Raw genomic sequence first — 15,430 nt, forward strand, 5'->3', positions numbered from 1 at the left:
CCCCTATCCTGTGGATAGGGGATTAGTTGTTTTTAGCTGGACTACCCCTTAAATAAATGTACCCTGCAAGTGTAAGAATCTGAGCAACTATGACAAGGGCCAAACCGTGATGGCAAGATGACTGGGTCAGAGGATCTCCAATGTTCCAGTATTCAGTTGTTAATATCAACAAAAGTGGCCCAAGGCAAAAAACCGCTGAACTGGTGACAAAGTCATGATCTGTGATGCATTTGGATAGCGTAGGTTAGCCCTTCTGGGTATATTCCATAGAAGAACTTTTGTAGCACAAATTGCTAAAAAAAAAAAAAAAAAAGTTAGCGCTGGCTGTAACAGAAGAGTTTCAGAATACACAGCATGCTGTATAGCTGTAGACTGTTCAAAGTGCCTATACTGATCCCTATCTACTGCTAAAACTACCTACAATGAACACATGGAAGAATATGTGGTGGTCTGGAAAAAAATTTTCTTTACTTATGCAGATGGCTGAGTGTCTTTGCACTACTTACCAGAGGAAGAGATGGCACCAGGATGCACTACAGAAAGAAAGAAAAGACGGTAGAACCAGGGTGATGCCCCAGGCACTGTTCTGCTGGAATACCTTAATTTCTGACATTGATGTAGTTGAAATTGTTACTTCAAAAATGTAACTTTATTTTTTTTAGTTAAGCTGGAGCTACTAGAGCACAAACTGCTTAAAAAGAAAAGGCTTTGTACATAGGGGGTCGTATATGTTCATTGTTTGTGATCCTTTATTTATTTATTTTCATCCTTTTGTGTGTATATATTCTGTTGGACATATTTTGAATTTTTTGCTCCACATTCTATGTTTGCAGAATTACGTGTAGGGGCTTTATGTAGTGCTAATTTTAGTACAGCTGTTTAAGAACCCAGTCTGCCAATGTGTGTGAATACACTTTTATACATCCTAATTTGGACCTAATGGTAAACAAAATTATTTCTTTGGCCTCAGCCTTCGTTCACACTAGGTCAGCACACCATTCCTTTTTTTCGACATGTTTAGCAGGATTTGATGTAAAAGTCATATGACTTCTTTGTATGTTCTTAAAGTGTACCTGTCATTAACTAAAACTTTTGACATAATGTAGATCATACTATTATATGTATATTTGTCATATACATTGATTTAAAAAATTTGTATATTTTTGGGTAAAAAAATGCGGTCCCTGTGCAGGCTCCTGTCTTGTCAATCGTCCTAATGTGTGAGTCGGGAGCATGTAATAGAGCCTCAGTGCACAGAGCCCCGCTTGTCCTCAGTGCACAGAGCCCCGCTTGTCCTCAGTGCACTGAGGACAAGCGGGGCTCTGTGCACTGAGGACAAGCGGGGCTCTGTGCACTGAGCCCCGCTTGTCCTCAGTGCACAGAGCCCCGCTTATATATTTGTGGTGCCAATATATATTACAAATATACATATAATTGTATTATCTACTATATAAAAAGTTTCTGTTAATGACAGGCACACTTTAAGTACACCTGATGATCGTAATTAATTATAATTAATAATTATATCTGACTATGATCCTTGTGACCCCTCTGTCTTCCTCCATGTGGATATCGATTTTAATGACTTTGCAAGAAAAGTATTACACTTTTAAGGACTCCCGGCAAGCTGGAACTTCCTATTTTGTTTCATGTGAATTGTGGTCTTGCTCCAGACCATCCATTCATGTGGTTTCCTTTTATCCAGGTGAAAGCTGGTTTTGCATTTGTTTGCATTTGGATATGTCAGAAGTTTGATTTATTGGTGTCAGAGTGTGGAGAACCGCCACTGATCCCTAAAATGAATGAGCAGCAGTGTTCAAGCCACAGACTTTCTATGGGCTTTCTGTCAATCCATACACCACTCGCAGTGCCAAGCCAAGAGGTGATATAAGAAAAGAACAGATACAGTTTTAACAGCCGGACAACCACCTTTCAAAATTTCTGAAATGTCACCATGACATGTGAGAAGTAACTTTTAAACATTGTTCCTGATTCCAACACATCAACTTCAAGAAAAGACTGTTAATTTGCTGCCTGATATATCCCACCTCTTTACAGATGCTATTGTCATATTAAAAACCACATAATGTTGATTATAATCTCATCTTGCTTATTAGGCTACACGGTGATACTGCACAACATTTGAATGGTTGCTGAATAAATGCACAAATGTAAGTTCCAGTAAGTACAGTAGTGAGCAGTGCCATGAAGGAGAAAAGTGTATTGTATTATGGCCACATTTGTGGTGTCACTTCTGTAGTACTAACTGCTCTGTGGACACATTTATAAGATTGCTTATAATTCTTGATAGTAGTTAGATATGCATTATCTCTCATTGTTATTATGATTATTATTAGTAGCATGTTTATGTTATAGTGTCAGTATACCATTTATAACCTATTTAGTTTCCTACATCCATAAATTAGCATGTATGCAATCTGGTCCTCTGATTTTGTCCCATGAATAGAGTCTACAGTTATGTCTTATCCGATAGATTTATTAATGTAAGAATAGACAGAACTGAGAATCTATTCATTAGTTAGACTTGGGAGGGACCATTAATGTCAGATTCAGATAGAAGACTTGGGAAAATCCCGAGATGTCTGCTGTGTGTGTATGCTAGATGTCGAAATCTAATCCAGTTTACTATATTTATTAGCCATTAATTGGAGAGATGCCTTGACATGATATATCTATATCTTAGGTAATGACTGATAATTTTTAAGAAAATATTTTAGCAACTCAGACAAGAGTGCCCTCTCTGGTCAGCGAAATAGTTACATCTGGGCGAGACAAGGGTCTAGGACGTTTTTGTTCTAGAGACATGATTGGTTAATTTCTTATCTGATCAAGATAAGGTATCCTTGGTTCCTTCTTTGGAGAGCATCCCGGATTATCTTTCTGTGACTGCTGAGTGAACAGGCTGATCCCATCCAACTTGCTTGACCCACTGGCATTTCTACTTTGTGGTAACTAAAAAAGAACTTTAATATCTTTTGATTATTGTTGGCTATTCTATAGCAGGGAGAGTTTGTACTTAAGGTAATTTATATTTTCCTACGCATAACTTGTGGATGAATATATAGATTTTGTCCAGGTATAACTTTATTGAATCTGCAGACACTGACATCTATCTGAACAGAATAACTTTAATTGTACTTGTGATTCATATTTTCCAAAATAAATAGTCCCAAATTATAGAATTAGTAAGGGACATTCCCCTCTGTATAGCCATCAATAATTTATATGTTATCATTTATCAAGACAAAGTTTTATTCATAATATCTCTAAGCGGGAAAATCACTGGTGAGTATATTAAATACAAGATATGTTAATACATGCATTTTTTATGTATACCAATTGCATATATGCTATATACCGTTGATATCAATGTTGCCATCGTATGGTCAATTTTGAATATCGTTGTGAACTAGGGCAGTATACTCCCATCAAATGGGCAAAGTTAGGTATTACTGTGACTTTGTATGGTATAATGACATCATATTGATCTGCATATTCCATCGTAATTTATATTTCTCTATTTTAATTAATACATTGTATATCTATTTTTACATATTTTATTGTTGAGGTCTTATTTGTGCAATGATATTCCTATCTTCTAAATATTAACGAATAATAGAGTGTTTTTTTGTGTCGGCCTCTGAGGATCTTACTTGTTTACGTTTTTTTTATCCGCGGTCCTCATATTTTTATTTTTGAGAGATAACATTTATTACTTTATCTTCCTCGCGTATAAATTATACGACAACATTTTGATCAAAAAGTGCACTAAGTGCCTCCATTTTTTGCCCAAGAGTGCTGCTGCAACCTTCTTTTTTGTATAATTTGACATTGCCTGGTTTTCCCTACCTAAACCTTGATGGAGGGGAAAAGCAACATATGAGGACACTCGTCCTCATATAACGACCTCATATTCCCCCTTTGGTGAGGCTAACTTGTGAAAAGATTGTAGGTCTAATATAGAAGGGGCGTGGCTTTATGGGAGTGGGCATGACTTGCAAGCCACATTAACAAAAAGGGTTGTAAATAGATTGAGGAGTGGCTTTGCAGGCCAGAACAACACACAATTTATGACCACAATAGAAGGAGTGTGGCTTGTGGGAGGGATGTGGATTGCAAGTCAGACTGACACATTTACCCAGAGATGCAGAGGGGAGCTTGTGGAGAAAGGAAGGGCTGAGCTGTGATTAAGACATTTTGTTCTGCCTTGAGCTTAAACAGAAAAAAAAGGTCTGAAAATAGAAGGAACATGACTTCTGGGAGGGGCTATCTGTGGTGGAGTGGCTTGCAAGCCAGACCGACAAACTCACCCGCTGATGCAGAGCGGAGCTTGTGGACTAAGGTACTGAAAGTGCTAGAGACTTGCATGGGACTTCAAACAAAAAAAACCTTGACCCTCGCAAATGGGGGTGAGTTAGGGTTAATCTAACTATCCTATATTTTTAGCTGACATGTGTATCTATTTCCAACGGAATATCTTCAGCCGTTTGGAAGTGATCACAGGAGGTTTTCGAATTGATAGTGGATCCTGCATGTCACACAGTCAGAGGCTATATGCTCAGCAGAGGTGAGTGGAATGAGCATGTTAGGGTCCCATCCTTCTCACAGCCTCTGAAGGACTCATCTTTTGCTACGACAAATCCAAAGCCATACCTGCAAATACCTGAATTGAATAGTGTTCCTTAACCAGCTACAGTAGCCAGTGCCGTGATCTGTATCTAGCCGGTAGTTCTGGTGCATTTCACATAGCTCCACAAACAGTCAGTACGCATTGTGCAATCATTTCTGCCAGTCAAAAAGCGTTTTGAAGTTATACGTATCTAGCCTGTAGCGTTCATACAGGTCTGGTGCATTTCATATAGTTATGCAAACACAGTCAGTACACATTGTGCAGTAATCTCTGGCACACAAAAGTGTGTTCCTCTGACATGTGTCTGGCCTGTTAATACAGTTTTGCTGAATTTATACATTTTTCAGCAAACACACCTTTAATCTTTCTAGTTGTGTACACAATGAAAATAGAAATAAAAGCAAAAATTGGAGAGCGGACAGGATCGATATTCAAATGCAACCAATTCATGCAGGGATATTAAACTCCCACTTACTTCAGCGAGAGGGGTTTGTCCGTCCTTAAACCCCCCTCAATCCAGCAAGCCTTTAACCCCTTAAGGACCAGGCCATTTTACACCTTAGGACCAGAGCGTTTTTTGCACATCTGACCACTGTCACTTTAAACATTAATAACTCTGGAATGCTTTTAGTTATCAATCTGATTCCGAGATTGTTTTTTCGTGACATATTCTACTTTAACATAGTGGTAAAATTTTGTGGTAACTTGCATCCTTTCTTGGTGAAAAATCCCAAAATTTGATGAAAAATTTGAAAATTTTGCATTTTTCTAACTTTGAAGCTCTCTGCTTGTAAGGAAAATGGATATTCAAAATAAAAAAAATTTTGATTCACATATACAATATGTCTACTTTATGTTTGCATCATAAAATTGATGTGTTTTTACTTTTGGAAGACACCAGAGGGCTTCAAAGTTCAGCAGCAATTTTCCAATTTTTCACAAAATTTTGAACCTCGCTTTTTTTCAGAGACCAGTTCAGGTTTGAAGTGGATTTGAAGGGTCTTCCCATTAGAAATACCCCACAAATGACCCCATTATAAAAACTACACCCCCCAAAGTATTCAAAATGACAATCAGTAAGTGTTTTAACCCTTTAGGTGTTTCACAGGAATAGCAGAAAAGTGAAGGAGAAAATTCACAATCTTTATTTTTTACACTCGCATGTTCTTGTAAACCCAATTTTTGAATTTTTACAAGGGGTAAAAGGAGAAAATGTATACTTATATTTGTAGCCCAATTTCTCTCGAGTAAGCACATACCTCATATGTCTATGTAAAGTGTTCGGCGGGCGCAGTAGAGGGCTCAGAAGGGAAGGAGCGACAAGGGGATTTTGGAGAGTACGTTTTTCAGAAATGGTTTTTGGGGGGCATGTTGCATTTAGGAAGCCCCTATGGTGCCAGAACAGCAGAAATAACCCACATGGCATACCATTTTGGAAACTAGACCCCTTGGGGAACGTAACAAGGAATAAAGTGAGCCTTAATACCCCACAGATGTTTCACGACTTTTGCATATGTAAAAAAAATATTTTTTTTTCCCACTAAAATGTGTGTTTCCCCCCAAATTTCACATTTTTGCAAGGGTTAATAGCAGAAAATACCCCCCAAAATTTGTAACTCCATCTCTTCTGAGTATGGAGGTACCCCATAAGTTGGCATGAAGTGCATTACGGGCGAACTACAATGCTCCGAAGAGAAGGAGTGATATTTGACTTTTTGAGAGCAAATTTTGCTCGGGGGGCATGTTGCATTTAGGAAGCCCCTATGGTGCCAGAACAGCAAAAAAAAAAACACATGGCATACCATTTTGGAAACTAGACCCCTTGAGGAACGTAACAAGGAATAAAGTGAGCCTTAATACCCCACGCGGGTTTCACGACTTTTGCATATGTAAAAAAATATATATTTTTTTTTCACTAAAATGTGTGTTTCCCCCCAAATTTCACATTTTTGCAAGGGTTAATAGCAGAAAATACCCCCCAAAATTTGTAACTCCATCTCTTCTGAGTATGGAGGTACCCCATAAGTGGACGTGAAGTGCACTACGTGCGAACTACAATGCTCAGAAGAGGAGGAGCACCATTGAGCTTTTGGAAAGAGAATTCGTTTGGAATGGTAGTCAGGGGCCATGTGCATTTACAAAGCCCCCCGTGGTGCCAGAACAGTGGACCCCCCCCACATGTGACCCCATTTTGGAAACTACACCCCTCACAGAATTTAATAAGTGGTGCAGTGAGCATTTACACCCCACTGGCGTTTGACAAATCTTTGGGACAGTGGGCTGTGCAAATGGAAAATTACATTATTCATTTTCACGGATCACTGTTCCAAAAATCTGTCAGACACCTGTGGGGCGTAAATGCTCACTGTACCCCTTATTACATTACATGAGGGGTGTAGTTTCCAAAATGGGGTCACATATGGGGGGGGTCCATTGTTCTGGTACCTTGGGGTCTTTGTAAACACAAGTGGCCTTCAATTCCGGAAAAATTTTCTCTTCAAAATCCCAATGGCGCTCCTCCTCTTCTGAGCATTGTAGTGCACCCATAGAGCACTTTACATCCACATATGGGGTATGCTCTTACTCATAAGAAATTGGGTTACAAATTTTGGGGGGCTTTTTTTTTATTTTCCCTTGTGAAAATGAAAAATTTAGGGTGACACCAGCATTTTAGTGAAAAAAATATTTTTTTCACTTTCCCATCCAACTTTAATGAAAATTTGTCAAACACCTGTGGGGTGTTCAGGCTCACTATACCCCTTGTTACGTTCCGTGAGGGGTGTCGTTTCCAAAATGGGGTCACATGTCTGTATTTATTGTTTTGTGTTTATGTCAGAACCACTGTAAAATCAGCCACCCCTGTGCAAATCACCAATTTAGGCCTCAAATGTACATGGTGCGCTCTCACTCCTGAGCCTTGTTGTGCGCCCGCAGAGCATTTTACGCCCACATATGGGGTATCTCCGTACTCAGGAGAAATTGCGTTACAAATTTTGGGGGTCTTTTTTTCCTTTTACCTCCCGTGAAAATAAAAAGTAAAGGACAACACCAGCATGTTAGTGTAAAAAAAATTTTTTTTTTACACTAACAGGCTGGTGTAGACCCCAACTTTTCTTTTTCATAAGGGGTAAAAGGAAAAAAAGCCCCCAAAATTAGTAACGCAGTTTCTCCCGAGTACGGAGATACCACATATGTGGCACTAAACTGTTTCCTTGAAATACGACAGGGCTCCAAAGTGAGAGAGCGCCATGCGCATTTGAGGACTAAATTAGGGATTGCACAGGGGTGGACATAGGGGTATTCTACGCCAGTGATTCCCAAACAGGGTGCCTCCAGCTGTTGCTAAACTCCCAGCATGCCTGGACAGTCAGTGGCTGTCCGGAAATGCTGGGAGTAGTTGTTTTGCAACAGCTGGAGGCTCTGTTTTGGAAACACTGCCGTACAATACGTTTTTTATTTTTTATTAGGGGGACAGTGTAAGGGGGTGTATATGTAGTGTTTTACCCTTTATTATGTGTAAGTGTAGTGTAGTGTTTTTAGGGTACATTCACACTGGCGGGTTTACAGGGAATTTACCGCTAGGAGTTTGCGCTGCGGTGAAAAATTTGCCACAGCCCAAACTTGAAGCAGAAAACTTACTGTAAACCCGCCAGTGTGAATGTACCCTGTACGTTCACATGGGGGGGCAAACCTCCAGCTGTTTCAAAACTACAACTCGTAGCATGTACTGACAGACCGTGCATGCTGGGAGTTGTACTTTTGCAACAGCTGGAGGCACACTGGTTGGAAAACCTTCAGTTAGGTTCTGTTACCTAACTCAGTATTTTCCAACCAGTGTGCCTCCAGCTGTTGCAAAACTTCAACTCCCAGCATGTACTGATCGCCGAAAGGCATGCTGGGAGATGTAGTTATGCAACAGCTGGAGGGATCGCAACTACAACTCCCAGCATGCAGAGACAGCTGTTTGCTGTTCAGGCTTGCTGGGAGTTGCAGTTTTGCAACATCTGTAGAGCTATAGTTTAGAGACCACTGCATAGTGGTCTCCAAACTGTGGACCTCCAGATGTTGCAAAACTACAACTCCCAGCATGCCCAGACAGCAAACTGCTGTCTGGGCATGCTGGGAGTTGTAGTTTTGCAAGATCTGGAGGTGCACAGTATAGAGATCACTTTGCAGTGGTCTCAAACTGTAGACCTCCAGCTGTTGCAAAACTGCAACTCCCAGCAAGCCTAAACAGCTCTCTGGGCATGCTGGGAGTTGTAGTTTTGCAACATCTGGAGGGTTACAGTTTAGAGACCACTATAGTGGTCTCAGACTGTAGCCCTCCAGATGTTGCTAAGTAACTTACCGGCTTCCGTTGGATCCAGGGAGCTGCGTCGCGGTCCTCTTCTTCCGCTGATCGTCGCCGCTGCCGTCGCCGATGGGTAAGTGGATCTTCGGCGCCGGTCCCTGTCGGTTTCCCCGTTCTGCCCGCCTATTGTGGGAGGGCAGGACGGGGAAACCGAAAGTAAACCCCTCCGCCCCTGATCTGCTATTGGTGGTCGCGTCTAGACCACCAATAGCAGAGATAGGAGGGGTGGCAACTCTGCCACCTCACTCCTATCGCTACAGGGGGATCGTGGGTGTCTAGGACACCCGCGATCCCCCTTCTATTCCGGGTCACCGGGTCACCATAGACCCGTATGACCCGGAATCGGCGCAAATCGCAAGAGTGAATTCACTTGCGATTTGCGCCGATCGCCGACATGGGGGGGTCTAATGACCCCCCTGGGCATTTGCGCGGGGTGCCTGCTGATAGATATCAGCAGTCACCCCGGCGCGATCCCCGCCCGGCGCGCGGCGGGGACCGAAATTCCCACGGGCGTACAGGTACGCCCTTGGTCCTTAAGTACCAGGGAGCAAAGGCGTACCTGTACGCCCTTGGTCCTTAAGGGGTTAATCTAGCACCTGGGACACACCAAGCCAAGTACTTCACACACTTGAACTCTTTCTTTAGTATTTGACCAAAGTTATTCCAAGGAGATACTGCGATCCAGTTTCTTACTTCAAGATAACAATTTATTCTGTTAAAACATCCATATAAAATACCATTACATCTAGATCCGACGTGTTGCAGGGATAATTCCCCTTCCTCTAGGTATCCCTGAGGAAGGGGAATTATCCCCGCAACGCGTCGGATCTAGATGTAATGGTATTTTATATGGATGTTTTAACAGAATAAATTGTTATCTTGAAGTAAGAAACTGTGGATCGCAGTATCTCCTTGGAATAACTTCGGTCAAATCCTAAAGAAAGAGTTCAAGTGTGTGAAGTACTTGGCTTGGTGTGTTCCAGGTGCTAGATTAAAGGCTCGCTGGATTGAGAGGGGTTTAAGGACGGAGAAAGCCCTTTCGCTGAAGTAAGTGGGAGTTTAATATCCTTGCATGAATTGGTTGCATTTGAATATCGATCCTGTCCGCTGTCCAATTTTTGCTTTTTTCTATTTTCATTGTGATATTCGGAGTGACGTGTTACTTACCGAAATGGATTGAAGCAGATAAGGACCGATACGAGATATTGAAATCTTTTTACACGGGCCTTTCAAGTGTGTGAGTGGTTTGATAAAAGCCACTCACCAAGTGTAAGTGCTTTTCTTTAAGTATTGAAGTAAAAAGTACTATTTATTGAAGAATTTCCGGGAACGCTCCCAAAAAAAAAAAAAAATAAAAAAATTTCTATGTACTTTTCAATATAGTTGTGTACACGCAAACACGCATTATACTAAAAAGCCTGTGCATTCCAAACATATTAGGCTTCTAAAGCAACTGTATTTTTAAAATTTTGGTTTTATTAACCTGTTTGGGACCAAGGGCGTACCTGTATGCCCTAGCCCCACTCCCCTGCTATGACACGGGGTCACGCCGTTACCAGCCACCAGGACCCGAGTCTAATGCTGGACATCACCGATTGCTGTGATGTCCGGCATTAACCCCTTAGAAGTGGTGATCAAAGTTGATTGCCGTGTCTAAAGTGAAAGCAGCTCAGTTTGGCCGTCCAGAACAGCTGAGAGGACAGGGGAAGGTCCCTACCTGCCTCCTTTTGTCCAATCGGCGATCTGCTGCTCCATACCTGCTCAGCAGGCTGGAGCAGCAGAGCGCTGTTAACACTGATCAATGCTATGCTATGGCAAAGCATTGAACAGTGTAAGCAATCAGAAGATTGCATGTAATAGTCTAAAGGACTAAAAGAAAATTGTATAAAAAAAAAAAAAAGTTAATAAATGTGATTTAACCCATTCCCTAATAAAAGTTTGAAACATCCCCCTTTTCCCATTTAAAAAAAAAATATGTCAACAAAAATAAACATAAACATGTTGTATCGCCGCGTGCGTAAAAGGCCGAACTATAAAAATATAATGGTGAACAAACAAAAAAGATAAAATGATCCTTAACAAAATATGTCTAGTAAAGGAATTATCCATTCTAGAGGGTCTGTTTCCTCATCTGTCTTTGCTTCCCCCCTACTACTACGCAGGAGGATAGCACTAGCCACGATGAGGAGTTGGGTCATGGTCAGCCTTTGGAGCGTGTCGTTGAGGTGGGGGAAGGGGCTGCAGTGGTCGAGCATAGAACTAGTGGGACTGGGGGTAGTCATGGTGAGGTTTCTAAAAGGCATCATGGTGGATTTGGTGCAGGGGAACAAGGAGGCCACAGTGACACATCAGAAGTGCGGAGAGGATGAGAGGAGTGGTAGGGATGATGAAGAGGAGTTTAAAAGAGGAGGATGTCAGCGGGCCATCTGGTCCAAGGAGCTCAAGAGCGAGTGATGGTGACAGTGGTGCATGACCTGAAGGCTTTAGAAAAAAAAAAAAGAACAGGGGCACAATCAGGTGTTTATGTACTATTTATGAAATTCTTTACTATGTTTCCTGATGCAACAAAGCAGGCACAGTGCTCTCTCGGCACAGGCAGGGTCCAAATTTAGGAATTATGTCTATACGTCAGCACCTTAAGTTTCACAAAGCCTGGGTAGAAGTATACCTAGTCCACCAATGCCTGCTCTCTGCTGGCTACAGATAACATTACCTCCCCACCATCTGCTGTACGTTGGCTATTATTAGTAACACCAATCCACCATCACCCTACTTCCAGCCAGGCCTACACATACACAACCCCGCATCACACCGGGACCCTGGGCTAAGAGCGCGCGGCACAGATCGTTGTGACGCGCGCTATTATAACCTTTCAGACGCGGCAATCAAAGTTGATCGCCACGTCCAAAACGAAAGTAAAAGCTTCCCGGCAGCTCAGTCGGGCTGATCGGGATGGTCGCGATAAAATCGTGATGTCCCGATCAGTTAGGACGCGCACGGAGGTCCCCTCACCTGTCTCCGTCGCGTCCGATGAGCGCTTGATTGCTCCAAGCATGAGCTTCAGACTTGAGCAATCGAGCCCCTAGAACGCTGATCCATGCAAAGCTATGGCTTTGTAGGGATCAGGGTAAAAGATCAGTGTTTGCAGTGTTATAGCCCTCTATGGGAGCTATAACGCTGCAAAAAAAAAAAAGTTAAAGGTCATTTAACCTCTTCCCTAATAAAAGTTTGAATCACCCCCTTTTCCCATAAAAAACAAAACTGTGTAAATAAAAATATACATATGTGGTATCGCCATATGCATAAACGTCCAACCTATAAAAATATATCTTTAATTAAACCGCACGGTCAATGGCGTACACGCAAAAAAATTCAAAAGTCCAAAATAGCGTATTTTTGGTCACTTTCTATATCATAAAGAACTATCAAAAAGTCCGATCAATGCAAAAATGGTACCGATAAAAACTTCAGAACACAGCGCAAAAAATTAGCCCTCATACAGGCCCGTACGCGGAAAGATAAAAAAAAGTTATAGGGATCAGAAGATGACAATTTTAAACGTATACATTTTCCTGCATGTAGTTATGATTTTTTTCAGAAGTACGACAAAATCAAACCTATATAAGTAGGGTATCATTTTAATCGTACGGACCTATAGAATAAAGAGAAGGTGTCATTTTTACAGAAAATGCACTCTGTAGAAACTGAAGCCCCCAAAAGTTACAAAATTTAATTTTTTCTTCAATTATGTCGCACAATGAATTTTTTTTCTGTTTCGCCGTGGATTTTTGGGTAAAATGACTAATGTCACTGCAAAGTAGAATTGGTGGTGCAAAAAATAAGCCATCATATGGAATTTTATGTGCAAAATTGGAAGCGTCATGATTTTTAGAAGGTGATGAGGAAACAAAAGCAAAAACAGAAAAACGCTGAGTCCTTAAGGGGTTAAAATTTAATGCTTTGTGCTTTATTACTCCCCATACCCCTCATCCCCCCCATCTCCGCCATTATCCCTCTCCCCTTTCCATCTTAATCTCTTGTGCCAGGACCGGTCAGGAGTTACACTGAATGACCACACGTACACAAGGATGTGAATCAACAATGCTCTAGCTTTATTAATTGCTGGTCCGTGTCGAACCAAGCCGAGCGAACTTGCATGGTGGGCACAATGATCTATTCTGTGTTGCTGCTGCCATTACTGTGCTGGTATTTTCCATATACTAATGTACAGACATAACAATATGGAGAAGCATAGAGACACAATGCTGTAAGAACAGATTTCAAAAATTTGCTGTGCCAATATGCTAACATGCTTAAGGCTCCTGAACATTATTCTGGCTCCCAAAATATGTAGACCAGAGATCAATACATTTTCAGTCTAAAGCAACTTACCCAGTTGGGATCCTGCCAACCACATTTACTTCATAGGACTCTTGAAGGTTAAGTCCAGCTGAAACTCCAGTTGAGATTATTACCTTAAAGTAATAAGGGTGAAATTGTAAACATTTTTTTACCAATTTAAACATATAAAATAGCTTATATTGATATCATTACATTTAAAAAGCTGATAGGAACATATCTGTTTTTAAAGTGTTCCTGTCATTAGCAACAACTTTTTATATAATGTAGAAAATAACATTATATTTATAATATACATTGGTTAAATTTGTATATTTTTGTCCCTGCAACTATTGCCTATGTGTCTCTGTAAGGAGACCAAATACAGGGCTCTGTGCACCGAGGATAAGCAGGGCTCTGTGCACCGAGGACAAGCAGGGCTCTGTGCACCGAGGACAAGCAGGGCTCTGTGCACCGAGGACAAGCAGGGCTCTGTGCACCGAGGACAAGCAGGGCTCTGTGCACCGAGGACAAGCAGGGCTCTGTGCACCGAGGACAAGCAGGGCTCTGTGCACCGAGGACAAGCAGGGCTCTGTGCACCGAGGACAAGCAGGGCTCTGTGCACCGAGGACAAGCAGGGCTCTGTGCACCGAGGACAAGCAGGGCTCTGTGCACCGAGGACAAGCAGGGCTCTGTGCACCGAGGACAAGCAGGGCTCTGTGCACCGAGGACAAGCAGGGCTCTGTGCACCGAGGACAAGCAGGGCTCTGTGCACCGAGGACAAGCAGGGCTCTGTGCACCGAGGACAAGCAGGGCTCTGTGCACCGAGGACAAGCAGGGCTCTGTGCACCGAGGACAAGCAGGGCTCTGTGCACCGAGGACAAGCAGGGCTCTGTGCACCGAGGACAAGCAGGGCTCTGTGCACCGAGGACAAGCAGGGCTCTGTGCACCGAGGACAAGCAGGGCTCTGTGCACCGAGGACAAGCAGGGCTCTGTGCACCGAGGACAAGCAGGGCTCTGTGCACCGAGGACAAGCAGGGCTCTGTGCACCGAGGACAAGCAGGGCTCTGTGCACCGAGGACAAGCAGGGCTCTGTGCACCGAGGCTCTTTGACATGCTCCTGGCTCACACCCACACTTCCGGTATTTGGTCTCCTCACAGACACACATGCAATAGCTGCAGGGACAGCATTTTTTTTTTATACCCAAAAATATACATATTTGTTTAAAAGGAAAACGGTCAACCTGTTAATCCCCAATAAACCCAATACACTGGGTTTTAGTTATAGTGTGATTGAACAGGAATCCAACGAGGGGTCACTTACTTAAATATGTCACGCACAGGGCTTCACCGGCTCAAATTACATGTCTATTGTATGTGACTATTTCACTAGGATGTGTCTTTTTAATTTAGTTAATTACATACAACGCAGACGCTTTTTTTTCACATTTTGTTATGTTGCGGCCTTGTGCTAAAAGAAGTCCTCCTCCCCCTCCCAATCATTCTGCACTCAATATCCCAAAGTGAAAACAGAAATCTGTACTAATAAACTGAAAACAGAATGTTAGGAATCTTTGCTAATGAAGTGAAAAGTAAAATAATGTATTGACATAAGTATTCAGACCCTGTAGGGTCACAAGTAATGGATCCAGAGTGTATTTTACACTGCAGAGCCACCAATGATTGACCCTAGAGTGAGTCCACTGCCTCTGCCCGTATGTCCGCTTGTAGCACGCACACACACACAGACACACACACACGGATCTGCACGACTGTAGTAAACTGCACGTGCATGCGCAGTTTACTCACAGACATCCCGGCCACTCTCTGCCTAGCTCAGGGAGCAGAGGAGCGGCAGTGATGTCGGTGAGTAAACTGCGTATGGGCGCACAGTTTACTACAGTCGTGCAGATCCCTATGCGTGTGCTCGTAGCAGCGGATTACTGCTACGAGCAGACACACGGGCCTAAGCAGGGGGCTCACTCTAGGGTCGGTCGTTGGCAATCCACAGTGTAAAATATGCTGCGGATCTGTTACGTGTGACCCTACCCCTACTCTACTTCGTTGGAGCATCTTTGTCAGTGATCCAG

General features: G+C 42.4%; 1 protein-coding gene across 5 annotated transcripts in view; it reads right to left on the minus strand.

Moving 5' to 3' along the window:
• SLC26A5 (solute carrier family 26 member 5) overlaps positions 1-15,430 on the minus strand; it is a 110,180-nt gene that overhangs the window by 45,555 nt on the left and 49,195 nt on the right. For 4 of the 5 annotated variants that reach the window (XM_056573512.1, XM_056573510.1, XM_056573511.1 and 1 more), the window contains one exon: positions 13,395-13,477. In XM_056573512.1, the coding sequence (XP_056429487.1) occupies positions 13,395-13,477 (83 nt within the window). Of the gene's footprint in view, positions 1-13,097; positions 13,223-13,394; positions 13,478-15,430 lie in introns of those variants that run through there. The other variant, XM_056573514.1, reaches the window with a different exon arrangement.

Source organism: Hyla sarda, chromosome 4 (assembly GCF_029499605.1).
Source record: "Hyla sarda isolate aHylSar1 chromosome 4, aHylSar1.hap1, whole genome shotgun sequence".
NCBI lineage: Eukaryota > Metazoa > Chordata > Amphibia > Anura > Hylidae > Hyla > Hyla sarda.